This window comes from Cyprinodon variegatus, unplaced genomic scaffold, assembly GCF_000732505.1.
Source record: "Cyprinodon variegatus isolate N-32 unplaced genomic scaffold, C_variegatus-1.0 Scaffold208, whole genome shotgun sequence".
NCBI lineage: Eukaryota > Metazoa > Chordata > Actinopteri > Cyprinodontiformes > Cyprinodontidae > Cyprinodon > Cyprinodon variegatus.
In genome coordinates, this window is record NW_015150661.1 from 1 (window position 1) to 27,895 (window position 27,895).

The 27,895-nt window shown below is 39.1% G+C and overlaps 1 protein-coding gene across 9 annotated transcripts in view; it reads right to left on the minus strand.

The window, feature by feature from the left end:
- Nucleotides 1-1,929: 1,929 nt before the first annotated feature.
- Nucleotides 1,930-27,895, minus strand: part of LOC107088160 (serine/threonine-protein kinase WNK2-like) — a 54,447-nt gene continuing 28,481 nt past the window's right edge. Inside the window, exons 8-28 of one of the 9 annotated variants that reach the window (XM_015380154.1) lie at nucleotides 26,753-27,032; nucleotides 26,551-26,666; nucleotides 24,444-25,370; nucleotides 21,556-22,605; nucleotides 20,806-20,973; nucleotides 19,817-20,236; nucleotides 19,286-19,600; nucleotides 19,079-19,122; nucleotides 17,001-17,157; nucleotides 16,808-16,924; nucleotides 16,157-16,315; nucleotides 14,735-14,777; nucleotides 14,446-14,544; nucleotides 13,332-14,077; nucleotides 11,723-12,354; nucleotides 10,336-10,565; nucleotides 9,931-10,155; nucleotides 8,227-8,325; nucleotides 6,030-6,074; nucleotides 5,292-5,596; nucleotides 1,930-4,435 (exon numbers count right to left, since the gene is read on the minus strand). In XM_015380154.1, the coding sequence (XP_015235640.1) occupies nucleotides 4,085-4,435; nucleotides 5,292-5,596; nucleotides 6,030-6,074; nucleotides 8,227-8,325; nucleotides 9,931-10,155; nucleotides 10,336-10,565; nucleotides 11,723-12,354; nucleotides 13,332-14,077; nucleotides 14,446-14,544; nucleotides 14,735-14,777; nucleotides 16,157-16,315; nucleotides 16,808-16,924; nucleotides 17,001-17,157; nucleotides 19,079-19,122; nucleotides 19,286-19,600; nucleotides 19,817-20,236; nucleotides 20,806-20,973; nucleotides 21,556-22,605; nucleotides 24,444-25,370; nucleotides 26,551-26,666; nucleotides 26,753-27,032 (6,528 nt within the window). In that variant the 3' untranslated portion in view covers nucleotides 1,930-4,084. Of the gene's footprint in view, nucleotides 4,436-5,291; nucleotides 5,597-6,029; nucleotides 6,075-8,226; nucleotides 8,326-9,930; nucleotides 10,156-10,335; nucleotides 10,566-11,722; nucleotides 12,355-13,331; nucleotides 14,078-14,445; nucleotides 14,545-14,734; nucleotides 14,778-16,156; nucleotides 16,316-16,807; nucleotides 16,925-17,000; nucleotides 17,158-19,078; nucleotides 19,123-19,285; nucleotides 19,601-19,816; nucleotides 20,237-20,805; nucleotides 20,974-21,555; nucleotides 22,606-24,443; nucleotides 25,371-26,550; nucleotides 26,670-26,752; nucleotides 27,033-27,895 lie in introns of all 9 variants that reach the window. The other 8 variants (XM_015380153.1, XM_015380157.1, XM_015380161.1 and 5 more) reach the window with 8 other exon arrangements.

Below are 27,895 nucleotides of genomic sequence, written 5' to 3' on the forward strand. Positions count from 1 at the left end.
TTTTGGCTTTGTGATTTTTGATTAGTTTTTTTCCAGCTTGGACAGTTACGCTTTATGTGTCCTTCTTTGCCACACTTGTAACATCTCCATGAACTCTGTCTTTCAGCTCCCACTACTTTTGAATGGTCCTGCATTTCTCTGTGAATTTGTGTTGACATGGCTGATGCACCACCTGATGTAGCAGCTCTGTAGTCATCATTAACAGTGACTCTTTTTTGCTCTTCATTGATTAATACTTGCTGAACAAACTGCAATGTCAAATTGTCCATCTTAGTTTCGAGAGCAGTTACAATCGTAGCATAGCTTGGTGGTAAGCTACCCAGGAGTGTTACAATCTGATCTTCCTCTTCAATTATAGCACCTATTGCTCTTAGCTGATCAGTCAGTTCCTTCATTCGTTTTAAATGGTCATTTAAGCTGTCCTTTTCTTTCATTTCACATCTGAAATATTTCTTCTTCAAGAACAGTTTATTTGCTAAAGTGTCTCTCTCAAAATGTCCTTTTAGCATGTCCCAAGCCTCTTTTGGAGTTTGACAGCTTGTTATTAAATATAACTGGGGTGTACTCACATTTAGCACTAACATGGAAAATGCTCTTTCTCTCCGTCTCTCCAATTCCACCTGCGCTTGTGCGCTAGCATCTGGAGTTAGCATATCCGTCTCCGTTAGCATGCCCCATAGTCCTTTAGCTTTTAGCAAATGCTCCATCTGAAACTTCCACGTTGCCCAGTTCTCTGGTCCGCTCAGCTTGTCGATAAACGTCTTATCATTCATTGTGAGTCCAACAATTCCGTTTATCTGACTCAAAAACCTTCACTTACTAAACTTACACACTGTAGCTTTAAACAAGTCATATGATTTAATAGAATTAAATAGAAAATCCCTTTATGGTCGCACAGGGGGGAAATTCTGGTGTTTACAGCAGCAAATAGACTATAGCAAAAAAGGTCACATAAATGTGGCGCTTAGAAAAAAGTATAAGAATAACAGAATAGTGAGGAGTTAAAAAATAAACAAATAAAATGCTCTACTGTTACGTGTTTTAATATAAATACTGTGCACCTGGAGAATAAATAACCAATATACAGCTGTGGACATTTTTACAGTAATGGATATTTGAAAATAGCAGCAACATCAGAGAGGTGTAAAATTACAGCATGTTATTTAACTGACTAAGGTAGAAACCGTGTAAAATCTGCATGAATGTAGCAACTTATTAAGGTTGTTGGGAACAGTGATTGTTATAAAGTCTTACAGCTGCTGGAGGGGAAGGATCTGTGATAACTCCCTGGTGCATTTAGGGTGCAGCAGTCTGTCACTGAAGGAGCTTTCCAGTTCTGCAACAGCATCATGCATGGGGTGGGAAACATTATCCAACAGGGATTTGTAATGCCTGCAGGTATACAAATAATCAGTATCAAATATTCTGGCAGATGAGCAGTACAGCACATTTCTTTTATCTGTGAAACATTGAGATGAAGCCTGCTCTTTTATCAATTTATTTCTTGTGACCAGAATTAGATGTTTTGTATAACCCCATATTGTGTTCTGAACTTTAATCCAATAGACACTCTGGAGGGAGTGAATAATAACTTTTAAAGGCAAAGTTTACCAATTGCAATGGCTTATGGAACTTTGCAAAAACAGAACTCTGGAAACAGGAGAAAAGCTGGTCATCAACAATGGAAAAGCGTTAGCTGTTATGACACCTTGCCTCAAGAACATTTTTGCAATAAAAGCTTAAGTGGAAAAATATATATATTTTCACCAGTAGTTAGACAACTTATTTTTTGAACCTTTGTTTGCTATGATCTCAAAGCAGATTGAAATAAACATTCTTTAATTTTACAATCTATCTCAAATTTAGTTATTTTAAGATTACAGTTCAGATTGTATACGTGAAAAAAACAAAGACGCAGTTAATCAAGCACAAAATATTTATTTCTCTCTCAACATACAGACTGTGATAAGAGTGCATCAGGACAGGGTGGGTAATGCAATGGGTCATACAGCAGGCAAAGCAATCTCACACAGTTCAAACACAGGCCAGTTAATGGAGCAGGATCCTGAGGGGCAGGTTCTCCCAGACAATAGAAAGATGTGCAAGGATGCTCCTCTGTGCACTTTCAACTACCCCACTTAATCACGGCCTCCAAATATGCACCAGTATTGGTTACCTCCTGCCATGCTCTGCATGAGCTAGCAGGTAGGAAAAATAGAACATACAAGATACAGGTGACAGAGAACAGAAATCTCTTACTATTGGAAGTATATCACCAAAGCAGAAGACTCTGCATAATATCCTACAAAAATTCCAATTCAAACCGAATTGATGGAGTAATATACATTAAAGCCCCCCACCCACCCTTTACGTTTAAGAGTCAAAATAAAATGTACAAATACAAGCTACAAGAAAACAAACAAAAAATGTACAATTCACAGCTTTGGCAGGACTGGGGTTGTGCAGGTGTTAAATGTCTAACCTTGCATTTATACCATTTCTAAAGATGAAATATTGGCCATGCTCATCAGTGATGAAACCCCACTAAATATATACGGTGTAGGAACTCCTATCACAGAGGGATAATTGGAGACCATACGTTGTGCAAATTTCTGACATCAAGTTTTAGTTTAACGTTGCAATGCATCACTAAAAATAAATGCAAAGAAAATTAAATAGGCTGTTATGAAAGAACAAAAAAAAAAAACAAAACACAACACCAGAACTTTAACAAGGCAATAACACTGCTTTATAAGCATCTCTAATGTACCATCAATCAAAGAAAAAAGGCAAAATGTACAGCAAAAATTACCTTAATGAATAGCAGCATTAAGAAAAAAATGTTAAGACATCAAAAAGTTAAAACATCTGATTTAACTAGTGATTGCACATATTCTACATACAGTGTATGCCGAGTACTACGTAAGGTAAGAGAACATCAAGCTGTGAAAAAGGAATGGTTTACTGGGTAGCTTGTAATTGTGATGATTTGTCATCTGGTAACTTCTCACTGTTATTTGGTGAATTTGAAATTTGTTCAACCTTTCAGCTTGCTCCTCTTGTACACACAAGATAAGGCTTGTGGCAAGGCCACGATAAAAGCTTTGTGGAAAGTAGTTGAATTGCACTTTTGAGCCTCAAAAGAAAAATAGTAAAAATTCACATTATTTGCTACATTCTGATTCACAAAACTCCCAGAAGCCTCTACTGTAGAAAGTTGCCTGTATGTAACTATATGGCTCTAGACACTGGCTCTCCTCTGCAACACTGGACGTTCCTGGGCTGTCCAATGAGCTGGTTCTTCAATCGGGGGAAAACAAAAAATAAAAAAGGAAAGAAGCTTTACCCAGCTGAACCATTTGACCTGAATTAAACGAAATAAGTCGGTTTGGACACGGCTTCGACCCCTTTTCTTATCATTCATATATTGGTAATTTGCTTCTGAAGGCTTCAGATCACCTCTCTGCTATGGCATTCCATTCATCAATTGGTTGGACTAGAAAAAGGAGCTATACCAACTTCTATGTTTAAATCAGATTATATGGTGTTATTAGTGCAGTTCAATAAGGGCATTTGTATGTAAACGGAAAAAAAAAACAATTAAAGGAAGCTACCTTTAAAAAAATAACTTGCATGCAAAAAATGCTTTGTTTTAAAGAAAATATAAAATATACAGAAGTAAATGTTCAAGGCACTACATTCCTGCAAAGAAGTTCATTTTATTAAATACTGTCCTTTCTCTGAATCTTAAGCCACTAGGTATTTGGATACTAATGTAGTGTATTTCAATAGAAAGGGAAACGTGACGATAAACAGGGTAAAACTGGTGATTGTGAGTGCAGATAAAATGCCTTGTATGGCTGAGTTAAGCTAGGAACAAAGCCAAATAAACAATAGGTATTTAAACATTACACATACTGTACAATATACACGCATACAAATACACAATTTATGACACATATATACGCTGCAGAAAGAATAGCAACACTTAGCCTGTTATTTACAGGATATTATTATGCACAGGGGTGGCTCTGGTGCACCCAGCACAGCAAACCATCTGTCCTGAGCACACACCAACACAGGATCAGGTAGTCCTAGTGGTTTTTGGGAAGGGCCCACTCTCAGGGTTGTGCACGACATAGGGGTAGGCCTGGATCCCTGGGTTTGAAATTGTGGCGTAGTGAATCGCTCTTGGAGCACCAAGCAACCTTACAGGAACCACAGAAGCAACAGGACTAGGCATGCCGGGCCACTGCTGCAAATAAAGAGGAGCTGAAGCCATCGCACCATACGACCCCGATGTAACAAAGTAACCAGCAGGATGCCCTGTAGAAGAACCTGGGGCGAGACTTGCAGGCATATTAGGGCCTAAAGCCGCAGCCTTTGGGAGTGGGAGCGGTAGCCCCAAGTTGTTTGGAACAAGGTTGCGTTTCATCTGAAAAAGAACGAAGGTAATTTCATGATTATTACACAGGTTTGACAAAGAATTAAAGAAATGTAAGACAACCCCATTTTATAACCACAGGGTCTTCAGACATTTATATGTCAAAACCTCCATTAGGAAAAAAAAATAATAATTACACTTGGAACCTCATCTTTAAACACTACTATGTGAATTACAACAACCAAATTTATTTCTCTTTATTTATAACTGAAAGTATTTTAGCTATTTGGACTCAAAATTGTAATATTTTAAAAGAAAATGGGATAAATGTCCATGCTTATTGGATATACCAGTAAAAATCTATTCCTTTTACATCCAGTTTCAGAATTGGACAACCAGATTAACATTTGTTTAAAAAAAAAAAAAATGTATTTTCTGGGGTCAACTACTCAATGCTTTCATTGGGAAGTTAGATATTTTCCAAAATAACAGTCACTCAGTGAACATCTATAAACCCTTTTTATTTCATTTTTCTTAGTGCTTATTGAAAATGTTTCATAGATGCCCATTTTCACCGTCACTGAGGTGCTTAACAATAAAGTTAGAGGCAAAAACCAATGTTTACTCTTTTCCAGCCATAAATGACTAAGCATGCTAATGCTAGCAGTGCTGGAAATAAGAATAATTACTGTTTTACTTGTAGCTGTATAAGAAAAGCTAGAATCCCCAGGTCATAGTTTCAAAAACCAGAGAATGGAAAACAGCAGTAAAACTCTAAACTGCTGCATCTCCAGATTATTTTTAAACACAAGAATTGAACATGACAGTCAGGGTTTTGTTTGGTTAACAAGAGCCCCCAAATTCGCCCCCCACCCGATCATCATTCCCACATCTCAAACCCAAATACCTCACATGCAACAGCCCCCATGCGTGCAGGTCTGCAGTCTGCTCCTTGTTGACGGCTCTGCCGTCTCATCCTGTTCAGGGGGGATCGTGGCCGATTGGCTGCCGCCGCTACAGTCTCCTTTGTCCAGTCATCCACCAGCTTATGAAGATCCTCTGTAAAGGTAGGCATCTTGTTGTTGCTGTTGTTAGTCTGGACCTGAGCGAGCCTCGTGAACGGCTGAGGAGATGTCGACTGTGTTGCTGCAGTGAGTGGTGGCTGCGTTTGGCTGGAGGTGGTCTGTGCAGCGGACGTACGGAGGGAAGACCCTAAAAAGAAACAAAAACTTTTAATCTTTCAACCAAAGAAATAACAGAACTAACAGATTAATTTGTTTTTGTCGTTATGGGAGAACTTAAAGTTATTCTTTGAAATAACCAGGCTAAATGTATACAGAGCCATGGACAATAATTTGCCAATCTAGCAAAAAAAACAAAAAAATAAAAAAGATGAAATGTTAGATATGCAAGCGGTGACAAATAATCCAATCAATGAACGTTTACATGCCATAAAAAAAAAAAAAATCCAGTGAAACAATAAGTAGTCAGAATATCCATGTGTTAAGCATACAGTATCACTTATTTAAACAGCCATAACAACAAGGACGAAATAATGTGGAAATAAAAAACAAAACAAAAAACAAAGACTAATGTTGTAGGGACATTTAGAAATACAGGGAAAAGAAGTAAATAAGATAGTTACTACTACTGCGCTCTTTGCCTAGACATAGTCGTTTCAGAGTGGACCCTATAAAAAGGTAAAACAGCACAAGACAGAAAGAGTTAGGCCAGGACACTGAACGCCAAAATGATGTGGACAAACTGCTTCAAAAGCACAATCAGCTATGAAATCAACGAGGAAGAGAGAAAGAGGAAAGGGGGATTTAATAATATATCTGAGTAAAAGTGGAAGACAGAGCCAAGATCTCCCTGTTAAACTGGATGATGCATTTAAATAGGAAAAAAGCTGCCTACCGTTTCATCTAGCTGGTAAAATTACTCTCAGGATGAAGACATTTAAGAGTTTGGAGATGAATGAAATTAATATTTAAGTGTTTTAAGTTCAGTATTAAACTATAAATAAAAATGTGGAGGTTTATAAATCATTTTACTTGTTGGTAGGCAGAAAGTGAATACGAACATTGTTTACTACCAAATGAAGAATGTACTGGGAAAAAAAAAAAAAAAAAAAAATCAGTGTCCAGAGGAGAACGCCTGTAGAACATGTTCTACCCAAATAAAACAGCACAAACTTAAAAAGCATAGTGCTAATTTTTAAAACTCATCAGCACAAAAAACAAAAAACAAAAAAAAACATGCAAATAACTCAGGGTACGTGACAAAGAAAAATAAATATTGATGATACAGCCCTTCATGTGGCGAAGCATGTCTCCATCAGTGCCCTGTCTGCCGCCTGCACCACTGCACCATGCACGTCTTCTCCATCCAAACATGAGGGACACAGAGCGCAAACGGCCCTGCCAACACTAGTGGACTGTGGAGGGATTTCATCTGAACGCACTGGAGTGCAGGCTAGGGCAAAGTGCCTTTACTTAAGGGATATTAAACAATCAAAATCAATAGTGGATGGACATACAGAAAAAATTAACAGGGTACACAAATGGATAATTTCTCTTGCACACACGGACACCTGTAAAAACAGTGCCCCTTATTTTGTATTAAATCTGACCTGCAGCCCATGTTTGGACAGGATAGGCTGTTAAGCAGCCTGAGTATCGGTGTGGTGTGTTTTTATCCAAGCCAAAAACACTCCATTAAGCAACTGTATGGAGAGAAGGAGGCACCATAGCCAAGTTATAATGATTAAGAATGGCTAACTGCTGCTTTTGAATTATGAATAACCGCAACGGTACAGAAGAACCATTAACTATAAAATACTCATTACATTGATGTTAACTGCAGCATAGCTGTTGAAACCCATACATGCAAAAAAACGAGAGCTAAGAAACAGCGACTTTGTGCTGAAATTAGAGTACAAAAACATATCAGCTATGAAGGTACAAAAGATGTCCCGTTAAAGGATGTTTAAATTAGTCCCAAACCAAATTGAAATCATGAAGCTCGCTTTAGCCACAGGAATAAATTATCCTTCCATTAAAAGATTTATCCAGTTCTAAGCTTAGAGACTTTAACTCTAGTGTTTTGGATTTTATCTTCAGAAAGCTACACTAGTTTAACACAACAGCTCTGAACATTACAGTAGCAGTTAACTATGTCCACTTCAGTTACAGCAGCATTTTAAGGCTGTAAAGATCAGTTTCTGCCATTAATAACTGCTGCAGCGTCATCAATGGTCAGTGAGTACAAGCTGGGACGTAATCGAGAGTTTTCAAGCAAATCCTTTATATTTTCAATCTGGGACTAAACATTACATTAGTATTAGGGAATAAAAATCCTTTTTTGGGACATCATAAAATAAAAAAATTGTTTATAATTATATTACGGTCAACTACAAAGTTGTCCGCAGACCTTCCTAACCAAGTTAGAATATCCAATGCCAGTTAATGGACCTGAGAAAACAAATAGGTTGGAAAAAAAAGAAGGTACAGCTGATGGCCATTTTCCCTCAGCAGCTAAGAAACATTTAGTTGCCTCATTGTCTATCAGTCTGGATCAATTAATTAAAATCAAAATGACGTTTCGGTGGCATTCATCTCCTGCCGAATAGCTTTGAAAGTGTTAAGGCAAAGTTTAGGTATGCAAGATAAAAAAAAAAGGAAATATAGTGATACACATCAGGTGGGGGAGCCTGTGAGAAGGGTGGAAAATAATTACTGAACTTGTTTAGAAAAAAATAAAAAGTGTGAAGATAGAGGCAAGTCAAATTAAGGGTATGAACAATATGAGCAAAAGGGGAATAGAAAAGAACAAATACAAACAGATGGACAGAGACACAGGTCCACTGAGGAATCTAGTGCGTGGTTTGCTACTAGACTTATAGGTGACTCTCTCTGACGTTTGGTGGTAAACCGTCCAGCCTGTAAAGATGAATATAGGAGGGAAGAAGAGAAGAAAGAAGAGAAACGCTTTGAAAAAATGCACAAAGATTGGTATGAGAAACCTCCACCATGAAAAGCATCAGAAAAGGACACAGAGTGGGTTATTTGGAACCAACTGCAGCATTCAAAGGTGCCTTCATCCAAAACAAACAACCATAAACAGAAGTAAAAGGATCATTATCTGATTCAATAAAGTCATCTCTAATTAGGCTTAAAATGGGTGCATAGATAGATCTATTCATAAGGGTGTGTGACAGTTTAATGGAAAAGGGTTTCAATACAGTGTTGCATCTCTGTAGAAGTCTGTTATGGCTCAAAGCGGGGGGAAACATTTTTGTTCATCAGATGTCTTGTATCTACAATCTCTTGGGCTTTAGGTCTATAAAAGAGAAAAAAAGAAACAGCTATACAGCTGCCAACAAATCACTTGTCATCGTGTCGTCTTTAGCAGATGTGATCAAAGCTCCAGTGGATGGATTTTTCTATAAAGCTTGGTAGCTGAGCTTATTGTGTAGTGTAAAATCAAAGCAAATTAGCTTTTTTTCTTGTTTTTACCGCATTAACAACAGGAAAACCTTTCGAAGTGAAAACATTTCTAAGTTCTTAAGAAGTATGCAACAAGCTTAAGGCAGAAACTAATGGTGGAGATGCAGACACCTCTCAATGTAGAGAGTAAAGTAAATGGTTATATATCTGATCCCTGATTGCCTATCTGAGTTGGCAATAGAGGGACCAGCTGGCCAGGATAGCCACAAGGGAAATAGAAAAAAACAAAACAAAAAAACAAAACAATTGCGAACCTCTAATGCTACATTATGCCAAAAAACTCTACTTCAAACTTGCAGCAATCCAACCAATTTTTGAATCACTCTGAGATTTTGGAAACCATAGAGCGGTTTTAATCTTGTGTATTGGGAGGATATCAACCTTTGACTGAACTGACAGATGATTTATAGACCTCTTTCTCACTCGTCTTGAGTCCATTTACAACGAAAATGACTGAGCATGAGAAAATACAGGAAAACAGTCAATTTTCTCCCAAACAGCAAACAATAAAAAGTATTTGCTGTTGTATGTTTTACTATGAGATGACAAACTTGAAGGTGGGTGATGCAGCCAAATGAACAGAAACATCTCCTGAACTAACATGAGGAAATCAAACCACCATCACCGGTTATGTACAGAAGAAGGGAAATATGAATTAAAATATGACTGATCAGTTTTAGATCAGGTTTTTTGTTGGGTTTATTGAACATTTCTGCCCAAGTTCTCATTATTGAGCCATTTAAATCCATTGAGCTGCTTCATGGACTTCTGATTGTTACCACTGATACCCGTAGCATAAAAGGCCAAACGTTTTAATAACTACTTTATGAATAAAACCAGGAAATCTCCGTAATAAACTACATTTTTATAAATTTCCTGAATCTATGGATCTACATTGATAAAATTAATCATTTGCATATAGAGAAGTAATTCCATGTTCATTTGAGAAAAGTATTTAGATGTTTATATTTCAGCTCGATTTAAGTTTTTTTCCTTGCTAGTCTGTGTTTGTCTCCGTACAAAACCCATAAAGAGTACCTTGACCAGGGCCGGCTTGGTTGGCCGTGCCATCTGCACGTCTTCCAGCATAGATGTTGTCAGAGGAGAAAGAGCCTTTCAAAGAACAGGGCTGCTGTGTTTGAACCTGCTCCTGGGCTCTGCTGGGTTGACTGTTGGAGGCGGAGCTGCAGCTGGAATGAGCAGAACCATCTGACAGTAGCGAGCTTTTAGCTGGGGAGCTAGATGAGCTGGCAGCAGTTTCTCCTGTAAAAAAACAAAACCAAAATAAAACTTATGAGTCAGACTGAATCTCTACTTCATACACTACTACTTTTTTGTTCTTTTACAAAACCGATGCCACTTAAGTATTTTAAAACACTACATGTGTTTTACTGCACTAAAATTGTCCTGAGTGTTCATCATCCCACCATCTCTCCCACACACCTTTTCTCTCCACACTGTCACTGTTAGGATTATTTCGGAGTTGTTGCACCATCGGATTAAGCAGTTTTCCAGCTTTCAGTTTGTGTTTGCCAGTTTTGCGTCTTCGCCCAGTTGGAGGGACGGCATGAAGCAGACCTACTTTGGGAGGAACAGTCTTTCCAAGCTCCTTATACAAACGTTCAATCTCACTCCTCTGGAAAGCCTGTAGCTCAGAGATCTCCTTCATGTGCCTAGAATGATAAAAGTGAAAGACAGGAATGCTAATAAGCATTATTGTTAAAGTGACGACCAACGTGGATCTGAGTAAAATGCAGTTCATGTTAATTTAATCTAAAAGGTGCCACTTTTACCATTAAGGCTTACAATTACAGAATAATCAAAATCTACTCTGTCAGTATTTTAAGCAAATATCTTTAAATTGGCAGCGTATGAAAAAAATGAAATTCAATTTTACTTGAAACATCTGGTAATCATTGTAAAGGTTGTGGTGTTTCGTGCGGTTTTGTCAGCTTGCAATAATATCCTCTAATGCATTACTCTTAAAGCCAGTTTTTAAAACTATGATGTAAATTTTTCTACTGATAGCGTGAATCTAATCAAAACATAATTGAATTGAGTCTTTAGATTTCCAAGCATTTTCCTGGTTAGTCCATTTACCTTTCCATCATATTTTAAATGCACAAGCAGTAAATAAATTAAAGTTATTTTAAGCAAAAGTCATTTTACTTTTGCCCAATCCAAGTTATGGAAACCCATTAGTGTTTATTGAGCTACAATTATTGGCTTACTTTATGACAAATACACAATTATTTTTGATCATGATAAAAAAAAAAAATAGTTCTGATCTAGATAATTATTTCCTGCAGGACTGTCACCAAGTGAGTTTTTGCCTTTTTGGTGTAAATCTAAATATGACTCAGTTATTTCTACAAAAAAAATGTTTTAAAACAGGAAAGAATATAAAAAACCAAAAAAAAAAAAAACAACTTTTTAATATTAGAATGGTCACTAACAGCAGTTGAAATTGAATCCCTTAAATTAAATCTCATAATTAAATTTAGCTAAGGAAGACATTGTGCCATTTTGTTGATCATTAATTTTCGGATTAAATCAGTTGCGTGCAGCCATGACGTTCTCTCGACTTGCACCCATGGCTCCCCTGATGTCATCGAGCCCTAACAGGAAAGGGTTTGTTTTTTTCCAGTTGATGTAAAATACAGACAAACAAACACAGCGGTCCCAGAACCTCAAAACAATAAACCTCTACAAAAATACTGCAAGTCATTTCATTTTGTTTCCATAGAAATGCTGCTAAACAAAGAAAGACATTGTATGGAGGAGAATAAAAGAGGTGTCAGTCTATCTGTGGGTGAGTGTGATACTTTACTTTTCTCTCAGTTTCTGCAGCTCTTTCTTCATATCCGCATCCTCAAATTCTGAGTCATTGTCGCTGCTGATGGCATGGGAGAAATGTCCAACAGACGGTGAGGGAGTGTGGCCGTTCATTGCAACAGGCTGGCAGCTCGCTGATTCAGAGCTCTGCTCACTTTTGCTTCGTCCAGAGCGTCTCAAGAAGGCGACCGCCCTCTTAACAAGGTCACTTCCGCTGTGCTCAGTCACAGTGTGAGCTCGTGGAGCAGCCTTAGCAGGAGAAAGGGCAAAGCTGCTGCTGTCTTCATCAGCAGAGTCATAGTCAACCTGGGATTCAGAACAACCACGGCCAGGGCTTGTAGCGTCAATAGTTTGGGCTCGCGGGATGTGACGTGGGGTGGCATCAGGACTGGAGGTTGGAGTGGCATGGTAGAGGTTTGGAGGGGCAGAGGAACGCGTTCTGCTGGGAAGTTTGGAAGATCCCGCGCTCTGAGATGCAGCTGTCATAGATGTTTTGCACTCCAACTCATTACTGCAATCTTTCCTGTCAGTGCTCCGAGTCTGACTGCAAGATCCATCTGAACCACTAGAGGGGGCTGCAGAGCTGCAACTTGTTTTGCTTTTATCAGTCCGCTCAAGGATCTGTGGCTAATGGAGAAGCAAAGACAAAGTTGTGGTAATGGATGAGTCAAACTGATAATAAAGATGTGTTGACTTGAGAAACATTTATTTTTATTAGTTATTAGTTCAAAAATCTAAAATGCATAGATTCAAAGTATAATGAGTAATGAAAAAGAGTTAAAGAATGAGTCATATCTCCCTTTTCTCTCTTCCAGAAGTTGTGGAAGTATTAAATATTCGCCCATAATGTGTTAAGAACTTGAGCAATGAAATAATATGTATACCACATCATCATGAATATAAGGAAAGTGATTAAATCAAACTGTTTTAATCAGAATAGGCTGAAGAAATTAAATAAAATGTTTACATTGCTTACATGTCTTTCATTGTTTCAGCATTCCAAACAATGTTTGCAGCAATGTTATGATTAATAGTGGAGTAAATATACTAATAATGAATCGGTATTTTTTTAAACAATTTTTTAAAATGGAGGTTTGGATGGGCTGTGGAAACATAATTGTCTCCCTTTAGTTTTGCGTACAATTTACACTCAGTTACCTTGGTTACCGGACCCATTCGTCACGTTCAATTTGCATGTTTTCTAAGCCAAAACAAGGCTTTATTTTTCTTCCACTCTAATAAACCTTGAACTCAAAGCTATTTCTTATTTTGAATTTAAAAAGCTTCCTAGATGGGAAGTGAAACGTCTTCTAACTTGGTAGCAAAGTCCATTGAATTGTTTTGTCATTTTGAATGTTTTCTAATGACTCACACTATACACTGCCATCTACTTGACAAATTGCTTAAGTATACAGAATATGTAAAACAGACAGTAATGTCATTTCAAGGTTCAAAATGTATGTTTTTTTAAGGGTAAAAATCCAGACTGATGTAATCTTAAGTCATTGCTAAAATAGACAATTGCTTTAGCAAATACATTTTCCATTGTATTCAACTATGGTTATAATTGATGTTATTCCCAGACACACATGCTGCATTTTTACCATTGGTTCCATCTTCTTCTTTGTGACGCCCTCTGTGCTGTGCCCATCTGAGACTGGAGGGGAGCTCAGTCTGTCTGACTGGGGCTCAGAAGCCGTGCTGGACGGCTGAGAAGATGGGTGCTCCTGGTATAACAGGTTTCTGAGCTTTTCGTCTAATGTCTTGATAGTGCGGTCTACAAACTCCCCCCTAGGAGGACCCTCTCCGTCCGACTCCACTTGCCCACCACCTTGCTGTTGACCAGAAGACTGTGGATTCTGATGCGCTGGACTCTGCGGCTGAGAAGTCACTGTCCCAGGCTGGATGGGCGTGGCATAAGGCTGCTGCAGGACCACAGGCTGAGTGCAGCCCAGCTGAGGGGATTGCTCTTCAGTGGGACTAGACATCCGATTTGTCTGATCATTTAGCAATGAGGTTGAAACACCAGCACTCGTTTCTTTATCAGCAGCATTTGCATCCACAGAGGCGGGCGGCACAATAGCGCAACATGGCATATCTGCTACCATAGATACAGCAGAGAGAGGAGCTTCTTCTGAAGGAAAGGAGGAGTCATGGTTGCTGGTCCCAGTTTTAAGGGTATGTTTGGCAACACTGGGCTGACTCTGCTGCACCTGGTATTCACTAATAATCTGATCTGGAGGGTGCCCTAGTATGGGTGCAGATGAGGAGGTAGGGCTTTGGGAAGGTAAAGATGTGACCGGGGTGGTTAGAGTCGCCGTGGTGCTGCTGGACCCAGCTGATTCATACTCTAAAGAAAGGAAAAGAGTTATTTAGAGAGTAAACAGATTATGAGTTTAACAGCAAAGCCATGAAGAAGAGGAGTTACACGTTATCACTACTAAAGTGTTACATCATCACAGCCTCTGTGTGCTGGGCTAAAAGCCTACACTTCATTTCTGGCTAGAACCACTGCAGACCTAGTCTTATATAACTGACCCCAATGGAGGAACCACAGAACGCCACACTCAGAATGCATGCAAATCAAAGTTATATGCATAAACATTTAACGTTACACAAATGTAATCTCTTTGTCACAATATATGAAAGGTAACAACTGGATATACTGAATCTGAAGATGGGAAAGAAAAGAAAAAAAAGAAAAAGTGTGCAACACACCCTGTGCTGTAAAGGTCTGTGCTTTAGTGTTGTCCTCGTCTTGAATGAGTGTTTCATCCACAGGGCAGATGATAAACCAGCGCTTTCCAGTGTGCAGGACTGACACAGAGCAAGATGGAGAAACTTTAATTACTTTGAAATAATCACAGTGACAGACTTTCAGGTGGAAGAGAATAAATACAAGAGAATATAGACAACACATTTAAAGTATAGGAAGTTATTCTCCTCTGAATCCTTGAGGATGGAAATTGTTTTTCAAATGAGGCATACTGCATCCAATGAGACTTACCATTTTGTTGATAAACCAGCTGGGGAGTCGTAGGTTCTGAGGCCTTTACAGATAGAAAAAGGAATAGATTAACTGTATGGAAATCAGTTTAAAATGCTTCTAAAAATGTTTATTCTACCAAAGCAATAAGTTCAAAGCCAGATTTAAATTGAAAATAATATTTATATCCTGTGTTTATGCATCATTAGTTAAACAACTTATTGAAAACTTCCCCACAGCAGCATTAATGGTGCTTTATTTGTACCTGGAAGTCTGCGTTCAGATCAAAATGACTTCAGAGATTAATCTAAAGTAGTGTTGTAGGAGGTGCTATAGCTACAGATACTATATACCTGTGTATATAAACCACATATTACCCTGTAATATGTAGGGCTTTTATTTATTCCAGGCTCTTCCCCATCCATAGGGAAAGCGGTCTAGGACAAGACCAAAAAGCTTCCAAAAAGGAGGAGGACTGATCAACACATGGCTGATATGAACCAACAGGCCACCACTAGGAAGCTTTGGGAGGTTACAGCTGTTTGGGCAAAAATTCACAAATATAAAATGACCATTAATTGTTTTTTGGGTTTTTTTTTTCCAGAAGCTCTAAATCTTCCCAAAGGAGGAGGATACTAAAGGTGAGAAAGGACAAATATCAGCCCACAACCTGACCAAAGGAATTACTGGTAAAAGATTACTCCTCGATGAATGAAGAGTTTACCATCCCATGCAGCAGAAAAAAAATAAATAAAACAGAGCGGCTTGCGGTAATTTTTCCAAAGAAGATTTAAAGGAGTTTCGGAGAAACCAATTTCCCTATGTTTGGAGTTAAAGAAATGTTAAGCAAAAGAAATCCTAAAATGTTAACCTTTGAATCAGTCCTAAATGAAGTAAAGGAATGCTTGGAAAACTTTTCTCTGTAGTAATGATCAAGCGCTTATTTATGATTTTTGTGATTTCCCTCATGAATTACTGAGTTTTATTAGATTTTTCCTTTTATTTAAAAAAAAAAAAAAAATGGAATGCTACTATATTTATAGTTAAGCAGGCTTAAAAAAAATGTCAAAATGACGAAAATCCTCAGCTGTACATGTAAGCAGTGGGGGTGTAACAAGACAGCAACTCAGATCAAGATATTAAAGGATTAATGATCCAAATAGATTGATGCAAAATGAAAAAATATCGATCACATCGTCATCTTAACAATTTTCTAAAAACAGTGCTTCCTTTTTTTTTTTTTTATTTAAATGTCCAAGTCATAGCATAGATGTAGATGATTGTGTTAGATGGGCATCATATAAACCACAGACTTTTAAACTGAATTGAATAAAAAAACACATCTGGACAGTTTCCCAAACACATTTCCCAGACACATTGCTTGGGCATTTCATCGTTGTAAAGGTGGTGATTAACAGGCCAAGTAAACATTTTCTATCTCACCTCTGTTCCCAGTGGACCAGCTCCTTCAGCCTGTCCCTGATCAGAGCTCCTCTCTCCCTCCGTGTCTTCACTCAGCATGTCCTCAGCCTTATCTACAATGTCTTTCAGTTGTTCGATGAAGATCTCTTTTTCCAGGGGAAGAATGAAATCATTTTCCACCTTAATGGAACAATTAAGAGGAAAATAAATCATTTTACAGATGAATTTTTTTTTTTTTTTTTAAGTGGGTGATTCTGGGTGTGGAGCTTATAGCTGGATCAGAAGACAAAAGAAAAAAGCAATACAAATCTAAGTTCATTTTCCAAACAAAATGAAATGCTAGACTTTATGTTCAAGTAAAGACAAAAAGACTCCTGAAAAATCCATTTTTGTTTAGCAGGACTCTTTAACTGAAGTATTTGCAATAAATGACAATGTTACTGAGGAATTCCTCCAATTAAATATTCATTGATTGCTAAATATGCTCAATATTAATGCGCAAGCAAAGCTTTAGGGAAGGAAGAAAGCAAGAGACAGCCAATAGATATTTTGCTGCATTGCAGCTGAAACCAGCTGGGAGTTTCTGCTCTGTGCGGTATGACAGCTTCTAGCCAAGCAGGCTTCAAAAACCTTTGCGAGAACTGAAGTGGCAGCACACAGCCTTTTCCATACCATATAAGTAGCAATCTCCTCTGGTGCATCTCCATCCAGGTCAAACTTAAAAGTCACCATCTTATGATTATGAGTTTCTAGTTGGCACTCCACCATCTTATCCCCAGTGTTACACACCTGCAAGAAGATAAAACATTTCAGCTCATCTCCTTTTAAAAGCAGTTTAACCAGGTGAAAGATTCAGGTCACTCACGTTGAGCATGCTGAGCTTTGGTTTGCCACATTTTTCCTGTCGAGAACGGGTGCGAGAGGACTTGTGGTGTCTGCGTTGTTTTGCTTCACCTTTGCCTCCGTGCGTGCCTTCGTTTCCATCGCTCATCTCTCTTCCCGATGTAACATCAGAGTTGATACTGGTTAGGAGAGGGATTGATATAATCAGATACAGAAGAGTATACCTAAACAATTAATAGAAACAGAACTAGGGCTGCGCTATCGAGAATATGATCTACCCCAGCAGAAAAACATGTTCCGTATATGCCTTAAATGCTTGCACATGGGAGGTTATAATACGTCAGCTACTGTGTGTAGTAATAAATCACGAAGACCTAAAAGTGAGTATTTTGCAGAACCTTTATATATATTGGCAGTTTTTTGTCAGATTACAAACAACATCATAAGTATTTTAGGATAATTTTAAGTAATGGACTAACAAATGAGATCTTAATGCATGGATTTTCAACTGTTTAAAATTTTACTTTATAAAAGGGTAAAATAGATATTTAGTTTGCTCTAATCGGATGCCTCCCAGAGCAATAATGTGCTTTTAGGAGTCCCCTAACAACTAAATAAAATCTGTTGTATAAATAAAGCAGAGCAATGAAGGCCCGAGGAACAGGCAGGTGAGGAGGAATATTTTGGAGAGCTTTTACAGCAGATCTACATTATAGGAAAAACAACTTGGAACCTCATACAATGCAATATTAAACAAGAAATCTGGAAAGTTGTGGAGGATACTTTTAGATACAGGGATTACAGAGCTGATCAAATCTCAACAAATAAGCTTTCCACACATTTCAGAAATGTTGAAATACATTTTTGACTGAAACACAATCAGTTCAGGTCTTACACTCCTCACAGAGACCGAGGTTTAAAGAGTTCATCTCTGATTATTAACATTTGCAGGATTTAGCAAAACCTCTAGTCACATCGAGTTACACTTCTGAAGTATGGTTACAGCTTAAAGAGGAAATATTAATGGCAGATTACCTATCTGCAACTTATTATGAAAGAGCAACAAGACTTTAGAAAATAAAAAAATACTAATAGTAGTAGAGTATCAACAGGTTATTAATGCAAGCACTGAGTTTTGTGTTAACCCAGTTATGTTTGACCTTCCAAAATGATTATAAGAAGACTTATTAGTCATTGGATATTTTGTACATTACAAGAAATGACCAAAACTCCTCTAAAATGTCTTGGTGATGCGCATCAGAAATCAAGAGTGCAAATTAAGGGCAGTTCAAGTCCATCGATCGGGCCAACAATATTAGCAATATGTTGAATACAGATGCATGCCGCTTTATATACAGTACGCATCCCATGTTGCATAGATACCCAGAAGGAGAGAATTTTAAATAATGCTTAACTCTACTATTTATCAGATTAACAGTTTAATTTATAGAGATCTTTGTTCTGATGGGTGTTCTGCAGGGCTATGTTAGAGTTCCTTTTATATTTATTTATTATTAAAAAATTTTGAATATTTTATGTGCAAATCAAAATGTTTTTGGGGTTTTTCTTTGCCATACCAATGCAGATAATTGAAGAAACTTTGTTGGTATCACTGAACCTTCGTGAAGCATTGAACACTGCTGATTACTTCATTCTATAAAAGCACCTAAAAAAAACTAAACTTTTAAAAATTCTACTTGAAGGAAACAGACTTTTATGTGTCGGTAGGTAACTTTACATCAGAGATGCAGGATCCCATTTGGGAGGACCTAAGGATCTGTTTTAGGTTCCCACTTTTTCAATAATCAATATCCTTGCCCCAGCTTAGATTATAATAATTATCTTAAGTCAAGTCACTCACTTGTAAATCTTTTGCATATTATTTATATTATAGTCAATAATGTTTTTTTTGTTAAACTAGAAAATGAAGCCAATTGTAGCTTAATGCCTTGCTGCCTATCTTGGCCAGTTCTTCCTAGTAAAAAAAGATTTTAATCTTAATGGAATAAATCTGCTTGAATAATGTTAGAAAGAAAACAAAAATAAAATGGTGGAAGCAAAAACATCTGCAAGACCATTTGAAGGGTAATAAGCTTGTACCTGTCACAGCTCTGTCCTCCAGTCCGTTTTTCTGCAGCAGGTTCCTGCAGAGTGCAAAGATAAACAGATGAACCCGTTTTTATTCCTGATTACATACCAGCACAAATTACAAACATTGCATTATATTTATTCTTTGATAAGTAAAATTAACAGGGAATGATGAGTGTAGAGCACCAACAAATATTTCAGTAAGTCATGCGCCCATACCTCAACGTTAATCTCTGATGACCCTTGACCTGCCGTTCCTGTGACTGTGCTTGGGATTTTCTGCTGGGAAGCAGAACCGGTGGCGGGTTTGGAGGATGCCTTCTGTGAGTCGGCAGACGGCAGCACAGGAATTTGGCCCTGTACCTGACTCTGACGTTGGCCCTGTGGGGTCACCTGGCAGGTCTTGGTGTTGTCCAGCTGGTTCGCCACAGTGGCTGCGCCAAGATCTGCCCCAGTCTGCACAGCTGAGGGGAAGACTGCAGGTTGTAGGAGCTGAGACTGCTGAACCTGCTGGGTACTATGGCCATCCTGAGGCTGTTGACGAACCAGAAAACAGACAAGTAGATATGAATTTTACAACGGTTACAATAAAGGTCAATTTAACTTTACAATCCCTAAAATTAAAAGACTGACATAATACATCATAAAAATACATAGAAAAAAACCACCTTAACCAAAAAATAATTTCAACTCCAGAGCCCGCCCTTCATTTGAAAACACTATTTGCTTCTCTGCACCAGTCATAGTTACCTGTATCAGAGGCTGAGAGATGCCATTTGCAGGAAGGTGTGTGTTCTGGCACGAAGCAGTGTTTGTGTGCATGGGGTGGCTGGTTAGTGTTGATATAAATGGAGACTGCATCTGAGAAGCCTCAGATCTTGCAGCTTTGGGTTGGTGGTGTGGTGAGGTAGGCTGTACCATACCCTGCACAGATGAGGGGGATGGTACAGGAAGGGACACTGGAGTGGGTGAAATTAATGTGTTTTCAATGTGCAGAGGGGAGAGGGGGGAAATGGAGGGGGTTACAGGGACAGTAAATCCAGGAGAAAGGAAGATGTGAGTAAGGGAAGAGGAGGATGTAGGGTAAGGACTAGTGCAGGGAGGAAAGTAGGCGGATTCAGCATCAGCCACAGCAGCCATCACCTGGACTGTGGGGTATTGTGAAGGAAACTAAAGGAAACAGGAAGAAATAAGAGAATTATAGGATCTAGAAAGTTTAAATGAAGAGGAGCGTGGCAAGCAAATTGTTATTGTTGGAAATGTTACTCAGCAATAACTCAAACCAGGACAAGCAGAATGCCTTGCAAAATTACCAACCCATCTCCGAAGCTTTTCTGTTGCATTCCACCTTTTCATTTAAAATTATTTCAATATTACCTTATATGATGAATATGCACAAATAACCTAATTCAGTGAAGTGAAATTAGAAAAAAAAATAATAAAATTTAATTCTTTAACAAAAGACTTATCCCAAAACAGGTTTAAAGAAACAAATGATCAATAACACTCACAGTAACTAAAATGAAGTCATGTCTCAACCAAATGTCACATGATCTGTCACTAAAAAAAGTCAAAGAGGCTGCAACAGCATTAGTTATGGTGTAATCACACCATAACAATAAGGAGGTCTCCCAAGTGCGATGGAAGGGGGTTGGGGAATAATACCTTTGCAGGCAACTGAAAAGAAAAATGTGATAACCTACTAAAAAAATCGAATTATTCTGACAAACTGGTATTACCTGGGATGGTTGAGATGATGGCAGTGAGGCAGAGATCTGGAGAGGCTGGAGCTGTTGGTGGGAAGCAGTCTGGAGAACAGAGTCCTGATGAGCAGGTGTCAGCGAAGTGGAAGCTGATTGGCTGAGATTCTGTATATGGCTTTCATCATCTCGTCTAGACTGAAGATTCTGGCAAACAGAAACACAGAAGGATGGAACCTCAGAGGGCAAGTAATACACTTTACAGCAGTTTCCCAAATGTGATCCATTTGTGACCAGTATGGGGAGAAATCCTCAGTATCTACACATACTGTAGAACGAAAACAGATAATGACAGGGGAGGTGTCAGAGAGTCACTGTGGGTATAGTGACCTGTTCAGCATGCTATAGAACCAGGACAAGTATGTTTGGAAGAAACAGCCTCACTAAGAGCAACAAAAATGTATGAGGTTCAAAGTAAAAAAGAAAAATTATATAGATGTAGAGGGACTTGTAAATTTGCTACATGGGTTTAGGTAGCGATATGTTTAGAAGAAGATGTATTCAGAACGTTTAAGGAGCCTTCATTATAGAGTGTAGATGTAGCTTTCTTAAACAGACTTGACTTCATTATGGCGCATTATGAATGACCTGCAGAATATCATGTTGCGGTTATCTGCCTGCAATCAGATCAGTAATTTTAATAGAATCTGGTCAAATGACACCTCAAAAAAAGAACTAATATAAAGTCTTAGATAAAAAAGTGTTCATGCAAACACAATGGACACTCACTTGCTGGCTAATCTGTGCACCATGGCTGTGTTGGGATGAAACCGGGAAGGTCTGAGGAGATTCTGCTCGAGTGATTCCTTCTGCAGTGATGCCCTGCTTCAGCTGGTACTGGCTCTGACCTGACATGGCCTGCTGGATGGCAGAATGTGCATAGCTGAGGGAGGAAGCATCAGGCAAAGCTGATGTAAAGTAAATTTGATTCCCAGCTGGAACTTGTCTAACTGGGGTTCCTTTGGGAGGAGGCAGAGACTGGGACTCATTCTGACTCTGTTCTGGAAGTGCATGTTGCAGAAGAGCTGGAGTGTCCACTTGGTGAGTGGGAGACTGAAGTTTCTGAGTATTAAGTGTAGGAGGCTGTGCCACTGGATGGTTAATGTTATGCACAGATTCCTGGCAATGATTATACACTTGTCCAGCATTTAGTGCATGTTGTAAGTTTGACTGGGTATTTGGTAGTAAGGACTGTCGTAAATCTTGAGTAGAAATGATGTGACTGTAAGCTGCTGGTGTGGAAGAAATTTGGCCTGGTTGCTGACCCGGCTGACTGGCTAGGGCCTGGGCCTGCTGAGGTGTGCTAGTACTGTGTGAAGATTGAGGGTGTGTCGCTCCTGTCATCTCTGATGAAACTGTGCCAAGATGGCAGCTCTGTGTTGGCTGCTGTGCTGCAAAGGCAGTTGCTGCAGGATAGATTGATGCAGTCTGTGTTTGTTGCTGAGCTTTGGCAACAAGGTTCTGAGAAACCTGCTTTGCTTGGAGGTTAAAGGTTGGAGAGCCTGATGCTGCCGGCTGATGTTGGTGTCCTGTAGGTTGATAGCTCTGTGCAAAATGTTGTGGCACAGCCGATGCTGCATTGCTAGCTGCAACCGATGTTTGTTGCTGAATATTTAATGAGCCAAGACTGGCTGGGACGGGTGTAGCACCACTAAGGTGACTAGCATACAGCGCAGTAGGGTAGCTATGTACAGGATGGAGGGGCTGCTGTGGGACAGGCACCGTTGTGCTGGACGAGGGCAGGCCTTGGACAGACGACTGATGACCGGCAGAATTGGCCTAGAGACAAGGAGAGAAAAGTTTAATCTTTACAAGGGTTCATTCTTTAGTCAAATATAATAAAGTTTGGTGCCTTCCCAAAATATTTAACCCACTTGAAGTTTTTATTTTGTCATCTTAGAAAACAAAACTTCAAAATGTATAGTTTGCAGTTTTATCAAAGTGGCACATAACTGAAATAGAAAGAAACTAAGCATGGTTTTCTATTTTAGAACTTAAACTGTGGCTTCCGCCTGCATTCAGCGCCCTTAACTCTGAAACCCCTCAAAATTATTCAAAGTTGCAGATTATCAGCTGGAACCACTTTAACTCTATTAGCCATATATCAGTCTGACCTGAATGCAAAAAAGGCATAGTGCTCAGTTACAACTATTACTGCATATCACTAAGAACAAGCCTATGCTCATAGGGAAGTACGCTGTGGGCAGCATCATTCTGTGGGAATGCAGGTCTAGGTTGATGGAAATATGGATTGTGCCCTGTATAGTTAAGTCCCCCAGAAACCCCATTAGAAGCTGCAGAAGACATGAGACACTCATGCTTTCTCTTATTTTCTTTCAGAAGACAATTATTTCCCTTCAGCTTTACAATTATGCTCACAGTTTAGTGGGTCTATTGTAAGTATGAGTGTTATTGACTTACAATCTCAGTATTTTATGGCACTGCTGCAACAGCAATAAAAGTGATCATAAACACTTTATTACTTCTTTGCAATGTATTTTTTTAGGTAACTGTACAACTGACTGCCACAGCAATCTTAGCTCCTCAGTCACAAATGCGGTCTTTAAAAATTACACCCAGTTTAAAATCAGTGTATAAAATATATATATATATATCACTACACTGCACACAGCAATAACATTTAATCAGATTCTTATCCTTCTTATCCTTAATTGCTTATTTGTGAACACCCTTATTTTGGAGAGATATCAAAATCATTTTTATATCAGACCACTTATACATTGGGTCTTTAATAAGGGCCTGTAGCAGCTGTTTAAATAAATTCCCATAAATCACACTGCTTTGGTATCCAAAACATGCTCCCATTTATTTAGTAGTTTCAACTGCTCTTGTTCACTTTAAAAGAACCCTTGTCACTACTGTAAAACATGTGCTCTTTTTGAAAAAAAAAAAAAAAAACTGAAGAAAAAGGAAAAATAAAGTTTCTGACAACAGCCTTATTTTTTAGCATTTAAACATAATCATAGTTTTGATGATAAATCAAAATTGTAACAATAACAAGATTTGCCCTAGTATATCAGATGAAATCCCAATTAAATATGTTAGATTGTTACATGATAAAATTAATAAAATATTCAAGTGGTTTAAAATATTTGCAAGGCGCTGCAAATTTGAGGAAAAGGAGGCTAAAAGTTAGTCAATTAAAACACCCCTTAGACTACAGAGCAAGAGCAGGAAGGTGAGAGGTAAAGTGGGAGAAGTGGGATAAATGGAGGAAGACCAGACAACCATCCCTTCTTCCTGAGAAAGAACCCACCTATCCATAGCAGGCCAAGGATGGACAGAAGCTGCGTTACTTTGGCAAAGTAGAAAGGAAAATGTTCAAATCTAGGTCAACCTAAAAAGGGTCTATTTAAGGTTAATCAGAGGGGTCTCTGAAAGGTTAGACCATTCTCCACTAACAGAAGCAAGCTTACGACTGAAACATGGTCAGAGCGGAAGGTCTATGTAGGCAGCAAGCCTAAGCGTAGAGAGGAGGCTGGTCCAGCTTCATGCAGAATAAAAGGTTTAGTTTTTACAGGCTGGGAAAAATCTGCAAAGCAGGTGCTTGCTCCATTACAGGGAAATTGATTAACTTGTCTGCTGTTGCGACCTACCACTTCCACAACAGTGGTAGCTTGTTCTCTGGAAAAACATCTATCGTTGCAGTGCTGGAGAGAATCATGACCTTCAGACCAACTGTCGCTCTGAGGAGGACTCTGTGGGGAACATTCTCCATCGCTGTGGGACGGCCTCGTGGCCGCCGAGGAATACAGAGGAGGAAGTTGGGCTGGCACGATGATTGAGGGAACTGATTTCCGGCTGATTATATTAAACAGGGACTGCTGTAGCATAGAAAAATTTGAATAATCACTTGATCCTTTTGGATGTCCATAACCAGAAGTAGGTAGTTTTCCACTGAATAAAGGATTGAGGCGCATGTCAGCCGGACAGAGATATGTCGGTGAGAGGACAGCAGAGGGACGGTGGTTCCCGTTTTGGGACTTTGGCAGAAACAAAGAAAGGCAGGCTTGGCACTCAGAGCTCCTATGCAGTGCAGAAAGATGGTTTTCATTCGAGGCAAGACTAAGAAGGCCACTGAGGTCGGAGTGTCTGCGTGGACTTTGCTCTGGGAGAGCCAAACTCTCACTGGTTGATGTTGATGGTGTTGCGATACTGGTATCACTCAGCCGACGGAACTCCGTAGGTGAAGAAAGGGGGGAGATATGAAACATTGGCAGAGAGGTTGGGGAGGGATGCCTGTCCTCAGCTTCAGACGCAGGATGAGGACAGGTCTCCCTGGGGAAATTCTCCACCATGTTCTCCCTTACAACAGGGATCGGACTGACTGATCTCTGGTTCTGAATAAAAGAGCGGAGAGCAGCCATTTGGCTTGCCCTTTGAATGTCAATTACAGGAGCACTTCCCCTTCTCTCTGCACTTCCCAGTCGAGCCCTGAGCTGCGGGCTTATTGGAGCCTGCCAAACTTCAGCCATGTCAGAGGAATGAGGTCGTTCTGTCAGAAAAGCACTGCTGCAGTGGCACTGATGAAGAACAACCCAAAAGCAAAACATGTTACTCAAAAATAAACAGAAGCACATAAGAAAATGAAAAGTGTGTGAAGATAATATGAGATTATAATAATGAAAAAGGTTACTTGGTATTTGCAGCAACATAAATTTAAGTTGTTACCTAAAGGTTAAATATTCCCAGGAAATCAAACACTCAAATACATTCACATTCATTAAAAATGGGATGGCAAACAGCTAATGGTCACAGAACCGATTTAAGCAAATATTAAGGAAGATTTCACTGTTGCACAAAAACAATGAAGCACATTTGATAGACATTGTGTTGGCCTACTCAATCACAGAGGCATCTACTGCGTTCCAGCATTCACAGACCCCCTTAAATAAGTAGGGTAAGCCACAACACATCACCACCAAAGAAGCTGGCCAATCCAGGTATATCAATGGAAGTTTGAGTGGAAGGAAAACTGTGGTCAGAAAACATAAGGGAAACCATAGCATAGGAATATTTTGAAGCAAGGCCCAAAATCACTGGCTAAGGCCCGCAGCTGGGGTCAGAACTTTAAGAGGAACCACACAGATATCTGGAGGGCATGTGCTACAACTGTCACCTCCTAGAGTAAGGCCACCTCTGAACCAACAACATCATCATCATGCCTGGGCTATGAAGGAAAGTGGTTCAAAGTGTTTACCACACTGCCAGAAGTAATAACACCCTCTTATTTCATGTAACGACAGCAAACTCCTATAAACAAAACTCCACAGATTCTATAGAGGATCAGGAATGGAAGAGGAGGGCCAGGCCCAACGATAAAAGCTGCTAGCACACATGATCTCTCCTCAATACATGGACATACTTTTCAGTAGGTGAACGTTTCAGAAACCCTCTTTTGTTCTAATGAAATAGTTACTTTTGAGAACTTTACATGAACTGCAGGCCATAATCTTCACATTTAAATCCTTAAAGTAATCACAACACATTTTTATCTATACATGTTGAATTACTTAAGTAAAATAATTACTCAGAAAAAGACTCCAATTTAGTGAAAAATTATCCGAAATTGGACATGACTGGATGCTTCTCAGAGTAGAAATACAGCAACAGCTTATTTATTGGGGGACACGTGGACAAAAGTTTTAATGTCCTCCAATCAATCTGAAGGTAGACGTTTCAGCTGGGTGAAGGGATACCAACCTGCTGTGTTGCCATAGTAAGAGGCTCCAGCAATGACTGGTAGAGGTTACTGTGCTGGCTGCTGTGGGAGTCTGAGTACACAGTAGAGCCTATGCCACTATCGAGTGTGCCGTCTGCTGCTGGGACACACAAAAATGCTCTTAGATTAAAAGGTGATGGATTTGTGTGGTGTTTCTGTGGGAGGACAAAGAAAATGTCTTACATGTCACTGAAGTGGTACTGGTCGGCAGGTTGTGTAGCCTGCTGCGCTGGTCCACCTCTAGGTCTTCAGGCTCGACAACATGAGGCTGTATGACATGTGGTACAGCACCAGAGGTGCTCTCTGATGATGTCACATTTACCCTCTGCCCTGGGTCACCCTGCTCTGCTTCAGCTACAACAGTTACCGTCCTCCCTCTTCTCCATTTTATCAGCGCCACGCGATCTCTTATCGACTTTCCCACAGTTTTAGCGTCACTGTCATGGAAGAAGCCCGACTCCACCTGACAAAGAAAAAATGGGGGGGATAAAAAAAGAGAATAATTTCCAAGATATTTTTAGCACTGAGCATGTGAGATAGGATGGGGTGTATTAAAAATGGGAGAGTGGGAGGCAGACAGAGAGAATGAGCACAAAAAGAAAAGGAAGGAACAGAGGAGCTATTTAAAGGGGTCAGAGCTGCGGGAAATGATTCCCTTTGTTTGTGTCTGGCTCATTGCTCACATAAGAGCTGGAAGCAGTTTTACATTGACAAATGTACATAAGGGTCTCTTTTCTGAGTATATCATGTAACAAAAATTATGAATTCTGCTCAATCATATTTTGTAAGCACAGGTTGTAAAACATTTTTGAAGTTCTTCACATTATTTGTTTATTAAACACATCTTAACTGTTCAGCTTGCTTGCTGCTGCTCAACTCTGTCATGAGTTGCTCTGCACTTTGATTAGGTTTCCAGGCTTCTAATCAGTTTTTCCACATTTCCAACAAATATTTTCCATTTCTGCCTCTTATTGGCAAAACGTTTAAAAAAAGCTGTACATGTTTTATTACACTCTTTTCAGTCTGCAGGTCTCTACATTGTGACATTATTATTATTTTTAAAACAAATTAACTAGTTAATCTGGTATAAAATATGCAGTGTAATCTGAACTATACTAAGACAATATTTAAGAAGTCAAATTAATTCCTTTGAAGAAATTTGTTTACTGAAGATAACAGCTGCTGGTATCAACTCTAAAATAATCATTTAAATAGCTGGTAAAGCTAAATAGGTGACACCATATTTAGCTGTTCTGCTCTAACCCCAGTTGGGCAGCTAATATCTGACATCTTTAAACACAAATGTAATTATCAGGAATAGTCATA